This window comes from Protopterus annectens, chromosome 10.part0, assembly GCF_019279795.1.
Source record: "Protopterus annectens isolate FY-2018-M chromosome 10.part0, PAN1.0, whole genome shotgun sequence".
NCBI classification, from domain to species: domain Eukaryota; kingdom Metazoa; phylum Chordata; order Ceratodontiformes; family Protopteridae; genus Protopterus; species Protopterus annectens.
In genome coordinates, this window is record NC_056744.1 from 1645799560 (window position 1) to 1645816857 (window position 17298).

Genomic DNA, 17298 nt, shown 5'->3' on the forward strand with positions numbered 1-17298 from the left:
TAGCTACTTTCTTTGCTTGCAAGACCAATATTTAGAATTATCCCTGATTTTGATTCTTTGTCCTCTTATTATTTTTTTCATTGTGACTGATTCTTATACTGAGATCAACACTAAAGACTATACAGTCACAATAAAGAAGACCTGACTGTTGCAGCTACTTTCTTAGCTTATAAGAGCAATATTTAAAACCAGTCCCTGATTCTGGTCCTTTGTCCCTTTATTATTTTTTCATTGTTATTGATTCTTGCACTGAGAGCTACACTAAAGAAGACCATAACACACAGCCACACAAAAGAAGAGCTAGCTTTACATCATCTGGGCAATGAGCATGGTGATGTAGGAAGTACTGTAGACATAAGTCCATTGACTGCCAAAATTTTAGAGCATGGGAAGGTAACAAAAGAAATTCACAGAAATGTAGTCACATGAGATTCTTTTTTGGTCCTCCCCAACCTAATGTGACCAGTCTTGCCCCCAGTGCCCAATGAACACACCTGGTCTACCAGCTACTCCCCACCACCCCTTGGACTTACTCTATATTTGCTTGGGCTGGTCATGGATCCTGAGGATGTCCTGGGGACTTGGCTCTTCTGTGCTTCCATCCAGGGGGATTTTTGCTTTGAACTACCCACACCATTTCCCCATGACTCCCACACTCAGTTATGACCAGGGTTAACTTTTCTCTTTGGACTACAGCTTTCCTTAGGGGGCATATCAGTGAGCACGCTTCTACCTGGGATGAGTATGCCCATACCTTCCCTGCTACTCCATCAGTTGTCCAAGCAGCTAATTGAACCTGGGTCAGCTAGGCCATAGTCAGGGATTTATCATTCTATACCACTGGAGCGGTCAAAGTCACATGAGATTCTTAAGGCAGAAAACCCATACTACCATACTGGACCCAAGAAAACAGGTTACAGGTAAATCAAAATGTCAATGCACATGGTCTTTAACCTGAAAATGGTCCATCTGGATCACTGTTCTAACTCAATTAAAAAATAAAAATCAAACCAGATAAAATAAGCATGTCCTTACCATCTTCAGCGGGGAGAAACTGATGATCTTTATTATCATTTGGCTTCTGTAGCAACTCAAGAGTGTTGTGTAGTAAAAGTACAATAGTGGGTGTGATCCGAGAAAAGCATAATAAACCACTGCAGTGAAATGCTTCTTAAGAAATGTATAATCCTCCACCTTTATCATTCTCCCCACCACACACACACACACACACACACACACACACACACACACACACACACACACACACACACACACACACACACACACACACACACACACACACACTCACACCCACACTGGCTGTGGTTTTAGCTGATGGTAAAAATGTAGAATTATACATTCACAGACAAAATTGTGATTCCACTGACTGACAAGATCTCAAGAACACAAGAATCATAATAGGACATAGGAATCTGTAGGATCTTTAAACGAGATAAGAAAACTAAGAACTAACAAAAACCTGAGAAGCGGCAGGGGTCTGGGAACCAGAAGAGACCCAAGAGCTCCCACATACTAAGGAACCAGTAAAGAGCAAGTTTAAAAATTAGAGAGGCACTGAAACTAAATGACCAAAGAATCAGCAAAACCAAGGCGCCAGCAGGAGCCATTGGAATCAGAAACAGTCTAATATCCAGCAGCAATCCAGAAACAAGGAGCAATAAAGGCTCTATCTCCAACCCATTCAGAGAACCAGGACACATCAAACTGCAAGAATATTAACTTGCTAACATCTAATTTATGTTTTTGTTCAGCACAGTAAATAAACTTTTTGCCTCCAATCCACTCTTTTTAATGTTAGGCAAGTCATCGACCACTTTGCTTCTTATCTAGCTCAGAATAACAACTCTGCCGGAGAACCGTATTTTAGTCAGATTTTATTTATTTTTTTTATTTGTTTACCAGGAAAGTCTGACTAGGACAGAGCCTATTTTCAGCAGAGGCCCAGGGAGAAACACTCCAGACGCATGTCTTTAAAATGTGGATGGAAACTGGAGCACCTGGAAGAAACACACATGAATGCAAGGAGGACATGCAGACTCCACATTGCAGGTGCCCCAGCTGAGAATCGAATCAGAGAACCTCTTGTTGTGAGGTGACAACACTAACCACTACACCACTGTGCCAGTTATTTCAAAAATATCACTTGGAAATCTTCATATTGTTTCCATCATGAGAGCAAATGTTAACCAGAGTATGTTTGGAGGAAATGAGGCTGGTCCTTTCTTAGAAATGTTATCCTCTCTCAATCATAGCCCTTTCTTCCTCATTTTACAGTTCTCTCAAATAAGAAATCCCAGCCCTCCCCCCATTCCCTAGACACAGTCTGGTTTGGTAATCCATGTATATTTTTCTGCTTACAATTTCTCTCTCCTTCAGTTTTTCCCCAGAGAAGAATTTATTTGTTCCTCTTTAACATTACCATTACTTTTACTTCATAGCTTAATACTGCTTTTCTTATGATGTTGTTCTTTTAATTGTACTTTTATTTATTTATGCATGTGCTTATTTGTTAACTGGGCAGGTGGTTTGATCCAGGGACCCTTTTCCACAATATTTTAAAGTGTACTTTTATTACTCATGTATGCATGTGCTTGTTTGTTAACTTTGTAAGAGGTTTGATCTAGTGACCATATTTAGCCACAATGCAGGCCAACGACACACGAATAATATAAGTAATTTACTTTGAAATTTGGTAGTACCATTTTTCACTTCAGTATGATAAATTTGCAGATAGACTATAATAAGAATGAAAAGTATGCAACAATACATTTCACACATCTGTTTAAATAGGTAAAGCTACAGATGGATGACATCTAGTTGTTTGAACATCATTTCCCTAGGCACACATTGCTGAGAAAAATAATGATGATCACTGTTTCCCATAAGAACTCACTGCTGGTGGCAGTGATTTTGTTTTCTTATTGCTGTTGTAGGAAATTCTCCATTCTTCATGTTTGTGGAGTTGGTAAATATATGTTTGAAGGTGTGGTGGGCATGTCCCCTACAAAAAATGTGTGGATTTTGAAGTTAAACCCTTTTGGCATTTAGGGCATTTGTGTTCACTGTTCTGGTTCCTCAGAATTTCGACATCTGAAATTTCATAGAACCATTTAAATGGCATACATGAAAAATAAACAATGTAAAATATTTGTTTAAATGTCTACATCAAAATAAAAGCTAACACAATGGTGAGAGTACATTAAGTGTAGGTTCCTAGTTGGTTACTGCTGTACTATGTAGGTTCACATACAGAAGAATATAAATGAGACACAAACAAATACAGTTAAATATATTGTCTTGTAACATATGTTTCCCCCTTGTATCTGAATCACGTGAATTTGTATTGCATATACAACTATCCTGGGATTTTTTTTCTAAATGAGATATGTTTTTTCTTCATTTTTAACATCTTATAATAGCAAATTGCAGATGGCAGGATATATTATGGAAAAAAAGATCTTGCTCATGCGTTAAGTTTAAAGTTGGATCTATGTAGATTAGGGATTCCTTGGTGTTCACTTTGCAAGAATTCAAAAACCACTGTCTCAAAGCAAGGAACTTGAATGCCTTGTAGCTCATGGAGGGCTAGTGCTTGTGTTTGCTCTTGAATAAAAGTTCAAGGAAACAGCTATGGGTAGGATGCAGGAGGGGTGTTTTAGTGTTAGGTAGTGGAATTTTAGGTTTAGGGGTTGGAAATGAAAGTTTAGGTTTAGGGAGCTGGAATGGAGCTTAGGGTTAGGTAGCAGGAAGGAAGTTTTAGGTTTAGGAAGTGGTAAAGGAGTTTTAGGGTTAGGAAGCAATCAGAGAATTTGGTTTAGGGAGGGTTTGCAGTTTTAAGTTTAGGGAGTGATTGGGAGTTTAGGTTTAAGGAGGGGGAGCTGAATTTTAAGGTAAGGGAGTAAGGGCTCAGGTTTGGAACTGGGCAGGAGTTTTAGTGTTAGAGTTAGGACTGTGGAAGGCTATACAGTTTTATAGGGCCAAGTTTTGGAAGGGCTATGTAGAAATGGGAGAACTGGCATGCGGGAGTTTGAGCACTTACTTTTACGAGCAAGTGACAGCAAGCAAGTATATAAAAAGCTACTGGCATGCCAGAGTCTATAGCAGACCCAAGATCCTTGAGTGAGTCATTTAAAAGTATAGAAAGTGTTTTCATGTTCATTGTAATGCACGAGGGGCACAGTACCTAAAGTATAGCAACCTGAAGGGTAAGGTATGCAGAATTACTGTTGTGGTAGTAACTTGAAGCCAGTTAACTTTTGCCAAAGTAAGGCAGTGAATCTACCTTTTATATTTATAAAAGTTGTTATCGCTTTCTCTTTTGAGGTAAACCAGGGGCTGCTACACCAGAGGATATTCCAGTGATGGAATTAACAAAATTATTTTTGATGAAACCACAAGTATTAACTACTTTTGTTGCTGGGCCTGTGAGGTGGCTGTGTTTAGAGGGTCTGTTACATTAATTAGTTTTGTTCAGTTTTTGACATGTATTAAAAACAAAACCATGCCAATTTTTTATATTGTTTTAGAACTGGGCCCATTTCAAAAGCAGGTAAAATCATGTTGCATGCTTTTTTAACCATTTTGAAACAAGTTCCTTCTCAAAGTAGTATCTCATTTGAGTATAATGTGAAATGCAGTTTAGGCAGGTATTATGAAACTTTGCTAAAAATCAGAGAAAATAATATGGATCCTGAGACCAACCATTGGTGCATGCCTACCTTAAGATGGCTGTCATACTTGGAGTTTGCCAGTATAACTAGTAGCCTTGGCTATGAGTCATGTGATCTTGGCAGACTCTTCAGTTTCCAGTAAAGACCTGAGTGAAAGCATTTATTGTAGTTTGTCTGTATATGCCTCCCTTTGGCTATACTAAACTGTTATGCAAAACAAGTCTTTCTTTGCAGATCTGACAAGCTGTCGAAAGTAAGACATCAGAAGAGACACTGTAGGGCAGTTTTTAAAGAGTATTGGGGTGCTGATTTTTTCTGTTTGTTTTTTTCTTAGTTTGGGCTTGCTATGGATCACACGGACAGGCCAACAGTACCACCAAGCAAGAATTGAACAAGCAACCATCTGTTGCATTTATTCTGCCATTGGTCTCATTTTTCATATTTGTAATGAAAACTCAGAAATAAATAATTTATTTACTCATCACTGTTTTTTCCAACTCTAAGTCATAAAAATATTAATTTTCATGCTCCACTGAACATCGATGTAGTTCCCTTTGTTCCTTAGTTTTTGTCTTAAGATGACAACCCTACAACTATGAGCATTCCTGAAACTGTACAAAAAGCTGTATGAAAGCTGAAAACCCAGGATTTAATTATCTGAACCCTATCTCAATGTGACTGGTCCTATGGACAAGCTAAAAAGATCCAGTGTGCCATGTTTCTTTATGCCACAGACAAGGAAGCTGTTAATGTGTTTAACACATTTGCTTTTAAATGGTGGAGAAATGCACAATTACTTGTTTAAAAAAGTAAATTTCAAGTAAGCGTCAAGCTAAAGATGAACCTGACATATATAAGGCCTGCATTTTTCACTATAAATCAAAGGTTTTGGGGGTCTATTTATGTTTATGTCACTTATCTAAAGTACAGAGCACAAGACTATGAATTTAGTGACTTGGCTGAATCACTTTTTTTAACCTTTGTTGAATGGGTTAGTACCACTAGGCTAGTAGCCTTTTTTCAGGGGAGAACTGAGGTGGTATTTATACTACTAGGGGAAATTTGGCATGGGCATTAGGGAACTTCCCCTACCCGTCATTGTTGTGAGTGGGACACATTTTGAAGGAGCACTTCCTGTTTCCATTCCAGATGCAGAGGCAGCCCGGAGAAACAGAGAGGCAGATGGAGACAGAAAGTGATGGTGGGTGGTGAATGAAATAAAGGAAAAAGCAAATATTAAGACAGGAGAATATGTGATGGATTCTGAGGAAATGTTTCAAAGAAATCTGTTTGATGGAGACAAGTCAGCAAATGCTGGAAGGGTTGTGGGTTGATTTACTTAAAGAAATGATGGTGCAGAGTGAGCCAGAACATGAAGGAGATGTTTCTTGGGGGAACATTATGGAGAAGATACAAAAGGAGGATGCAGAGACTATCCTGAAGAATAGTGGTGAGATGGAAAAGAAAATATATTCAAAGAAAGTAAAGGAAGGCAAAAAGTAGAGTAGCAGATAAGAAGGCAGAAGAAAATGAAAAACTGAAGTACGTGGTAAGGATTCAAAGTAAAGAAGACAAAGAAATGGACAGGTATGAACTGTGGGGCAATTTAATAGCTTCTTTAGATGCAAAAGCACATGAGGTAAGATCATGTATTCTTATTAACAAAGAGACATTTTGTGATATTATATTTGAGAATGTTGTTTCAATGGAAATATTTATTGGAGAATATGAACAAAGAAAGATTGTAACCCATAGAATCTTTATGTGATAAAATCATTTAACAGGGAAACAAAAAAAGATTCATGTACAGTTTCGAACAGAGGTAGAAAGAGAGACATTGAAAGGACATTTGAAAGCTTTATGCAAACACATATTGGACGTTGCAAAAGTTTATGACAAAGGGGGTTATGGACTGCCTTCTTTTCTGCTACTCCACTTTTTGCTTCCTTTACTTTCTTTGAATATATTTTCTTTTCCATCTCACCACTATTCTTCAGGATTGTCTCTGCATCTTCCTTTTGTATGTTGACTGGTGACTGGGATTGTAACTTTGTGTTAAAAATAGAAATATAAAAAAGTTATACCTACATCAAGCATGATAAATGTGGAGGGAATTGGAGTGTTGTAAAAAGCCTGGGACAAACAAAAACATGTTTTTTTGTGGAAAAGAAGGACATTTGATTAGTAACTGTTACAAAAGAAACTTTATATCTGTGGGGAAATGGGACGATGCAAAAAATGTGAAATGTGAGTAAATGTAACAAAATTGAACATTTATGGATGGAATGCAAAAATGAAAATAAGAGTAAGGAAAAAGAAAGAGAAGAAAAGGAAAAAAAGATATGTTAGAAGTAGTAGAAAGAAGAAAAATTAGATGAGAAAAAATAATAAAGTGGACGGAGAAGACATAAATTGGGAGGTGGTAAAAGAGTGAAAGACAGAAAAAGAACATTTAAAGGGATAAGCACAAAAGAAAAAAAGAAATGAAATGGATGAAAAAGAAGATATGCCGCAAAAGATTTGATTGGTATAATAATTAAGGTGTTTGACTCACAGATACAAGGTGCGGTTTTTGATTCTCACCTTGGGGAAGGAAATTGGTTAGGCTTAAAATGGCCTACTAAGAAAGCTAGCCTAGTAATTAGCTATAAACTTATAAAACCATGACTCAAAGGAAAAATGAAAATTTTAGAGTGCTTTCAGTAAATGTGAATAGTATTAAGAATATAATAAGATGAATAAGAGTTTTAGAATGGAGTAATACATATGATGTAGATGTAGAAGGCACATGATTTTTAACAAATAAAGAAAGATTACAAACAGAGAAACCATGGAGAGGAAAGATAATCTGGAACTTGGGAAATGAGAGATGTTCAGGAATAGACAGCCGTATTCTGTAAATGTACAGTAAATATATTACATATAACTTTTGCAAAAATTGGAAGATTAACCATTGTAGATTTACAGTGGAAAGAACAAGTATATAGAATTACAATATTATATGCTTGTACTAATTGTAAAGAGAGCAAAAGCTTATTTCAACAGATTTTATTTTATGCAGTGATATATATGAATATTATAATAACAGGAGATTTTAATTGTGTTTTAAGAGACAAGCGTAAAAAGAAAGGAAATAAATAAAGAAAAATATTAGAAGTTATAAGGTGTGGTAAGTTAAACTTTTGGGACAAAAATTCATGAATTTACAAAAAAGGTATATATAGAAATGAAATAGATTATTGTATAGTATCAGAAGTTTTGCTTATAGGAGAAGGGGGTAGTTGAAATATGATTTTCTGATCATCTTGCAATATGGCCAGAGATAAAGGAAAACAAGTGTTATATAAAAATAGACAAAGGAATAAAAAGGATAAATGAGAAAGCATGGAATGAAGTAGGAAAGAGATTAGTAATACAGTTGTGGAACAATCATATTACTATGAGAATATTTTGTAAAAATTGGTCTGAATGTGGATGATATTTAAGGAAAAATATAAAAAATGTTTTTTACAGTAACAATGTAATGTCAGAAAAGTAGAGAAAGAAAAATATAAAAGAACACATAACGATACATTGGAACATTTAGAACATAATGATAGTACTTTGACAAAGAAAAAGAATTATATGAAAGAAATCAAGAAAAAATACAAGAATTAATGTTATGTTGTCCTATCTCACCTTCATTCTTACTGGTTGGGTTCGGACTCAGCCGAATACACTAGTTTAAAGTCTTTCACTTGGCTTGTGGCTGAATAGCTATCCCATCATGCAGTGGTGTAATTCCCCAGATCTCGTTTGCTGCTTTATGAGTTTGGATGCTCTCTCCTTGGCCATGGCTGTTTGTTTAAAACTTTATATTTTTCTTGTCTTTTGCTATAATTATTAGTCTAGGTTTAGTAATAGTTTTTCTCTGCTGTAGTGCTGCATGTGAAATTTAATCTTGCTACTGTGTTTGTTGCTTTGTTGGCCATCGTTTAGTCGCAAGGCATTTCTCTTCTATCCCATCAAACTTTATGTAGAATAGTTGGTTAGAGTGTGCATTCCTTTGTCTGTATTTATTAGCTCATTTTAGTTAGAAAGCTATGTACCTGCTTAAGTTAGAGGGTTTGTCTGTTGTGTCCCCTCGTTATAGCTATGCTAGGTCCATTTAAGTTAGAGGGCCTAGTGCCCGTTTAACTTAGAGGGCAGAGCTGTTTTTTTCTTTTTCTCTCTTCAATAGATGTGCTGTGCTTTATTATAGTGTGTTATTAGGATACTTAAATATTAGATGGGCATAATAATTGTGTTTGTTTTTTGGGGGCCATTCACTTCCAAGAGACATGTTTTTTCTGTCACTCTTTCAGCTCCCGTGTCTTACAAGAAAGAAAGAACAACTTAATTCTCAAAGGACTCCTGAAACCTCCTTTTGATGAAGCTTTACAGAGTACCTCTTCTAAAAATAAGTCCCCTTCCTGTAAAGGTGACAAGTCTACAAAAAGACCATCTTCCTCTTCATCGATTCATTCTGAGCCACCTCAAAAATGAGCCAAAACTTTAGAAACATCAATCTCTTCAGCTCCACAGCCCCCGGAACTGAGAGAGATCATTGAATTAGACAAATCAGGTCCTTTGGCTCCACGGCCTTCGGAGCAGGTCCACTGAGCTAGTACCGGTCTCTCCTACCTTGAGATATCCCATACTGCAGAGCTCTTACTCACCAACTCTCTTCTCCAGGTCCTCTAGTAGCTTGTTGGACGATGACATGGACAGGGTGGTGCTCAGACTTTTGAAGTCGGTGCTGGCTAAATTATTTTCGGCTCTGACCCAACCAGTTTTGGAGCCATCCAAGACTGTTACATCCACGACTATTCCTCCTCCAAGACAAGCTGAATCTGTCAGGTACCACTTGCTGTAGACTCTTCAGTTCCGAGACCCCTCCAGGAGATTTCAGAACTGATTCCTGCTCTGACACTCTCGGTGCTGTCCAGGGTGTCTAGGGGCTGAAGTTCTACGGTTGTCTTCAGGAGGGACACTCGGACCAGAGTTTCTTCAGTTTTGAGTTTACCTCTTGGGGCTTTGGCACAGCTGAGCTCAGCTCCTACATCAGCCTCGGACCTGGTCTTCTGGGGGCTGGGGGATTCCCCGTTTCCTCAGAACCGGAGGTGTCCTCAGAGCTGGGGGGAATCTGCTTTCAAGCTGATGAGGAGTGTTTTGTCCCCACCTACAGCTCTACACAAGGATACTGGTATTCTTCCTCCCAAGGCACCAGCTTCTGTCTCGGCACCAGCCCATCCACAGGACAGCAGAGATTCAAAGCCTCAGGGAATCCCACTGGGTGAACCCCACTCTTCCGAGACCTTCCCAGAATGCCCTTCAGAGGAGGCTCCTCGAAAGAAGACATGCAAGAGGAAACATATAGACTCCCCTGATGAGTCCATCACCTCTGACACTGACCTCAAGGAGTCAGAAGAGTCTCCACAGTCATCCTCTGAAAATATCTCCTTTGCAGGAGGTGGCTGGAAGCCCATCAACCCTTCTGATGAGGAGTCAGTGTACCTGAAGGCCTTTGGATCTCAACCTTCAGCTTCCTGGGTGTCTCCACCTTTTGACAAGCTATTGGAGTTGGTTAGTCGAAAGGCGTGGGAGTCACCAGACACTATGGAACCAGTCCCTCGGGGGCCAAATAAGTTCTTATCAGCTCCAACTGGAAAAGATTTTCTCATGAAAGGCGTCCGTGTAGATGCTATGGTGGTGGCAGCAGCCACCAAGAAGCAACTTTCTGAAATGTCCTCATCTGTCCATCCACTGAACAAGGACTCTCAAACGATGTACAGATACAGGAAGCATATTTTTTTCATCAGCGACTTTTATCTTTGGATCCTGGCACTATCTTACGCATTTTACGACACTACAAAGAGATCTCCTGAAGGAGTTAGGAGATACTCTCCAAGGTTCATTAGCTCCGGGGGTCTCAGAAAAGGTGACAGAAAAGGTGACCTCTCAGCTATCTACCTTAAATTCCAAGTTAACTCCTCCATGAGATTGATATCCTATGCAGCAGATAGAGCAAGCAGGACTGCCGGTACAGGAGTTTCCCTGAGGAGACACTTCTGGATGCAGTTGTGTAACTTTGTGGAACCTTTCAAGTCTACCTTTGTCAAAGTCCCTTTTGATGGTTCCTCACTCTTTGGACCCAAAGTCAAGAACACACTCACCAGATGCGAGCAGGAAGGAAAAACTTTCTCTGCCATTGGAGTACATTTTTCCGTACTTTCAAGACCTTACCCTAAAGATCAGAAGAGTGGGGAAATGTGGTTCAAAAGATCCCAGGGAGTTTTTCAGGATGCATGAGGTGAACCCTTCCCCAGGGGCAGAGGGGGAGATAATAATGGTAGACATCGTACACAAGGCAGTGGGGATCTGCAAAACCAGGGTGACCATGATTCCTTTCGCGGCCGGTCTGAAAGGAGGCCCACCTGCTCTACTCTGGAGGTAGTTGGGGGGCAGTTAACTTTGTACCCAGAAGCCTGGTGAGATATCACAAGAGACAAGTGGGTACAAAGTATAATATCCAAAGGCTATTCCATTCCCTTTTGCCATCCTGTCCCACAGATCAGAACAATCCCAGATGTTCCATCCAGTCAAAGGGAACAAGCAACTATAGAAATTCAAAAGTTTCTAGACAATAGAGTCACCCAAAAAGTCTCTGCAGACCAAATAGGATTTGGGACTTACTCAAGATTCTTTTTAGTGCCAAAAAGAACAACGGACTGGAGACCCATATTGGATCTCAGCAAACTAAACAAATCCGTGGAGAAGTCCAAGTTCCAAATGGTGACACTGCAGTCAATTTTTCCCTTTTTAGGGAAAGAGGATTGGATGTGCTCAATAGACCTCCAAGATGCGTACTACCACATAAAAATGGACAGAGCATCAAGGAGTCATTTACATTTCTGACAGGGAGCCAGTCATTATCAGTTTCTAGCTCTGCCCTTTGGTCTCACTACAGCCCCCAGAGTGTTCACCAAATGCATGGCAGTAGTCACGGCTCACAAGAGATATCTAGGATTCCAAGTGTTTCCATATCTAGATGACTGGCTCTTAACTGCCACCACCAAGCATCTACTTCAACAGACGAGAGACACCACACTACGAACCTGCTCTCAGTTAGGCATAACAGTGAATTTAGAAAAATCTGCCTTGTTGCCCTGTCAGCATATTACATTCATAGGTGCAGATCTTGACACCATTTCCATGATGGTACATCTGCCACCCGACAGAGTCTCTGTTCTCAGACAGCAAATAGCCGAACTTCTACCCGGAAGCAAGGTGAAAGCAAAAACAATTCTGAAGGTCCTAGGAACCATGGCATCAACTATCACCCTAGTTCCTATAGCCAGGATGCATTTAAGAATTCTTCAGTGGCTTCTTTTTGCTCAGTGGTCATTACAAGAATTTCCCATGTCTCACCAGATCAGAATTATAGAGTCATGCAAGAGAGATCTTCTATGGTGGCTTCGGTCTATCCACATGACCATCGGACGACCTTTTGTGCCACAACAACCTGTAGCTACAGTGACCATGGATGCCTCCCAGATAGGGTGGGGGGACATTATCTGGGAGGAACAGTCCAAGGCACATGGCAAGAACATGAGGGCCCATTTGCACATCAATGTTCTAGAGATGAGAGCAGTGCTTCTGGCGTTGCAAGCACTCCAGGACTCTCTTCCTCTAGGAAAGATTGCAATCCAGTCAGACATAGGTTCATAGGTTCATAGGTTTATACTAGGCCACTGTCTGGGGTGGTCCCCAGGTCCTGATAACCTCTTCTGCTTAGTGAATTGCCACCTTTCTGGGATATCCGTCGTCCAATGCACTTTCCACAGCAACTCTAACTGTGGGCTTCTGTCCTTGCCAGTTTGCAACCCATCTTGTGACATATGGGTTTACATTTAAGCTGGTAGTTTTTCTACGTCTGCAAGTCCCTATATCTTTGTTTATGAGCTCCATTATGATCCTCTCCATAGCTTTGCAGACTAGACTTGTTAATCCTGTGGTAAGGCTGAGATTAAACAGCTACACCATCCCCATTTTAGTCCATTGATGCTGTGTTTTTAGCTTTCTGGGATAGTTATCTCTCCTTTAGGGGTCAGATTTTTTGTATCATTTTGGACTAATTCTGAGCATATCTGGGAGTTTCCACCCAGGTTCCTAACATAGCTGAAAAATTGTAAGTTTTGTTAATGGCTGGGGTCCACCAGACTGACGCTTGCCCTTTGTGGAAAGAGTCTTGGTTTTTTTTGGGATTGCCTGATCCATGCAGTCCTGGAGGTGTTCATAGAAGGCATTTGTAAGTTCTTCACTATGGTCTTTTTTGCATGCGACAACATGTCGGTAGTCTGGTTCACAAACAAACAAGGAGAAACCAGATCATACCCCCTTTGTCGAGAAGCACTGAGAGTATGGCAGTGGGCAATCTCTTCCCAACATTTTCTGGTAGCAACACATATCCCGGGGAAATCCAACATGATAGTGGACAAACTCAGCAGGCCAATATTAATGCCTCACGAGTGGTCCCTAAACCAAAACATAGTGAAGAAGATTTTCCAAAAATGGAGCCAGTCTTGCTGCGACCTATTTTCTACCCCCATGAATACCAAATGCAGCAGCTACTTCACCCTAATCCCCCCTATGGGGGAGACACAGAGAGACGCACTTGTTCAGAATTGGCCCTCGAGACTACTGTATGCCTCCCCCCCCCCCGATACCTAAAGTCTTTCCGAAAGCAAAATCCTTGGGAAGCAGGCTAATTCTCATTGCTCCATATTGGCCTCGTCAGATTTGGTTCCCCTTTCTCTGGCCTCACCTACAGGAGAAACCATGAGTTCTGGACCCAGCTCTAGACCTTCTGACCCATATGTCAGGAACTCTTCATCCTTCTCCCCAAACCCTCAGTTTGACAACATGGCTGCTCCACTTCCAAACTTAGTCAGACTTCAAAACTTCACACCAGCAGTAAAACACATTTTGGTATCTTCTCACAAGGCTTCTACCAGGAAGTTATATTCTAGTAAATGGAAAAGGTTCTCCTACTGGACAAAAGCAAAAAACATTGATCCCTTTTCTGCCCCAACTAGTTCAATTTTAGAATTTCTTGCAGATTTTTTCACTCAAGGTTTCACCACAGCCACAATTAGAGTTCAACTAGCTGCAATTTCTAATTTTCACATTGGAGAATACACTCCGAACCTGATGTCACATAAATTGTGTAAAGCATTTTTGAAAGGCACTTGCTTATTAAGACCTCCCATAAAAGAGCCTCTCTCACCATGGGATCTGAATTTTGTCCTGACTTACCTAACCTTACCTTCCTTTGAACCTTCATCATCATGTGATCTCAGATTTCTCTCTTGGAAAACTATTTTGTTAGCAGCCATTATATCTGCAAGAAGAGTCTCGGAATTGCAAGCTCTATCAATCAGGCCGCCATACTTGATTTTCCATAAGGATAGAGTATCTCTGTGAACCAATCCAGCCTTTGTGCCAAAAGTCTGTTCTCAAACCAATCTGAATCAATCAGTTGAGCTCCCAGTGTTTTTTCATAATCATAGCTACAAGGCAGAATACAAACTTCACCAACTGGATGTGCATAAGCAACTTAGGTTTTATCAGCATAGAACTAAAGACTTTAGGAAAACAAACCAAGAGTTCATCTCCTTTTCAGAAGCTAAAAAGGGCATGTCAGTTTCAAAAGTTACACTTTCAAATTGGCTCTCAAATTGCATTACCTTTATATACACCTCAAATAACAGGAAATTACCAAAGTTAGAGGCCTCTCGACTAGAGCCTTAGCAACATCCTCTGCTTACCTAGCTAGATTATTAATGAACAGTATTTGCGCCGCTGCTACGTGGGCAAGACACCATACTTTTATTACTCATTACAAAGTTGATTTGGCCTCCAGGGACAGGGCTTCCTTTGGTTCCACTGTGCTCAAATGTATACTCCCATGAGCCACCCAGGAAAATGATGCTAGGGACGTTGTCCCAACCAGTAAGAATGAAGGCGAGATAGGACAACATAACATAAAGAAGTTATGTACTCACCATAGCATTCCATGTTTGTTGTCCATCTCACCCTTCATTCTTACGATCCTCCCATTTTCCCCCAGCCCAGGGCTCCTAGAGGACTTAGGTGAGAGATCTTTCTTCCTTAGCGAAGGAGCTCCTCTGAATTTCCTTGTTACTTCTATACCTGATGTTGCATGACAAATGTAGACACATTGGTATGATTAGCAACAAACAAGATCTGGGGAATTACACCACTGCATGATGGGATAGCTATTCAGCCATGAGCCAAGTGAAAGACTACGATCTAGTGTATTCGGCCGAGTCAGAGCCGAGGATCGGTTCCAAACCCAACCAGTAAGAATGAAGGGCGAGATGGACAACAAACATGGGACATTATGGTGAGTACATAACTTCTTTTTTTTATAAGCAAAAATGTTTTTTACAATGGAAAACAGAAGTATTGAGTTACTTGATCAAATTAGTAAAGGAAGATGGAAGTGTAAAGAGAGAAGTAAAAATGTAAAAGGAGAAATAGAAAGAATTCGGGAAAAGATTATGAGTAGTGTAGTACAGTTATGTACAAGAAATGTTTAAAGCAAAAAAAAGTATTGAAAAAACATGAAAAGTAAAAAAGTTAACAGAAAAAGAGACTATAGAGTTGGAAAATGAGATTTCTTTAAATGAACTATATAAAGTATTAGGACAAATAAATATAGATTTGGCTGCAGGCCCAGATGGAATAGGGTATGAAATGTATAAAAAAATGAAGGGATTGGCATAAAATGTTTTTTAAAGATTTTGAATGAATGCTTAAATTAAAGTTTTATGTGTAAAGAATTATGAAGTAGAATGCTTAAATTCATATGGAAGAAGAAAGAATACAATAAAAAACTGGAGACCGAATAGTATTGAATAATAATGATTACAAAGATCTTTATGAAAATAATACAACAGAGACTGGAAACTAAGATGGAAACTGTTGTGGAAGATAACATATATAGTATAAAAGGGAAGGGTTGTTAAGAATTATTAATGATACAGAAATTGTGGATATTATGAACAGAAAAGAAGAAGTGAAAATCATGATAAGAGACTTTAATAAGGCATTTGATGCAATTGGATATGAAATCTTATGGATAATAATGAAAGAATATAATATAAGTGAGAAAGTTAGGAAATTATTTATGTCAGCTTATGGTAATGTTGTTTGTCTTTTCCCGGTTAGGGGTCGCCACAGCAGAACTCTGGTCCGCTAATGATTGGCAGTCGATTTTTATGGTGCCGAGTTGCCAGCCCAACACCCAACCTTCAGCGAAGGCACGCCCATTCACGCATGTCTTTCGGAGGCCACTCGACCGCGGGGAGGACATGCAGACTCCACACAGAAGGCACTGCAGCCGAGAATCGAACAAGAAAACCTCTTGCTGTGAGGTAACAATGCTACCGCTGTACCACCGCGGATTATGTCAGCTTATGGTAATAATAAAGTAAAAATAATTGTAAATGGCTGGTTAAACCAAGAGGTACATATAAAGAGTGGTATAAGACAGGGATTTTCAATGAGCTGTACACTCTGCATTAATTATGAATGTGATAGTATATGAAATAAATTGCAAAATGAAAGAGACAAGGTATTTAGCACCTGAAAGGTTAAGAACAAACGCAGATGACATAATAATTGCAAAGACAAAATTTGGATAAAACAATTAATAATTTGCACAAATGAGTGTCTAGAGATAATAGAGATGGCTTTAGAGAAAGAGAAAAGTAAAGGTTTAGGTGATGTAGTAAATACCAGGGGTATATATTTTATAGTGAATGAAATTTCTGTGTTACATTTAAAAGTCTGGAATAAAGATGTAAGTAGAATCCAATGTGAAAAAGAAACAACAGAAGAAATAAAACAAACCTGTCTTTTCTGGAGAACATATAAGTTGTCATTCAGAAAAATGCTTATTTGATAAATTCAGTACTGATGGGGAAAAAAGCATACTTAGCAAGTGTTTTTATGCTTGCAGCAGTTTTTGAAAAGGAATTATTGCAGATATTTTTTTTCGTTTATATGGGGTTCTAGATTAAACCCAGTAAAAAGAAGAGTTTTGTATATAAATACAGAAGAATGAGGTTTGGGGTTAATTAAGCCAGTGGTATATGCTGCTTTATTACTTTTGTACAAAGTGTTAAACTGAATGATGCCTCGCTAGGACAATAATAACTTTCAAATTTTATATGTTCTTAATTCCCTGCAGTAATAACAAGGACAGGATCTTGAATGAAAGTGCATACACAAATGAAATTCCAATCCAGCATGCAGTGGCATTAATTCTGATTCGGTAAGTTAGTCTTGGTTTCTAATTACTTTTTTTTAAATCAGAGTAGAAGCATAAAGCACCTGTAACATTCTTCAGACTTGGGCTGGGATGCTATGAACCATTAAAGAACATAAAGAAGAATCTAAACCTGACTTAGCACTACAAGTGAAAGACAGCATTATGTTAATGTATTATGTAATAGAGCAGCAACAGAGGGTATCAGAAGACACATGCAGGAAGGTAATA

At 39.1% G+C, this 17298-nt stretch overlaps 1 protein-coding gene across 1 annotated transcript in view; it reads left to right on the top strand.

The window, feature by feature from the left end:
- The window catches only part of LOC122814360 (integrin alpha-M-like), a 249783-nt gene that overhangs the window by 110736 nt on the left and 121749 nt on the right, over nucleotides 1–17298 (top strand). Inside the window, exon 6 of the mRNA XM_044086946.1 lies at nucleotides 16990–17073. Within this exon, the coding sequence (XP_043942881.1) occupies nucleotides 16990–17073 (84 nt within the window). The remainder of the gene's footprint in view (nucleotides 1–16989; nucleotides 17074–17298) is intronic.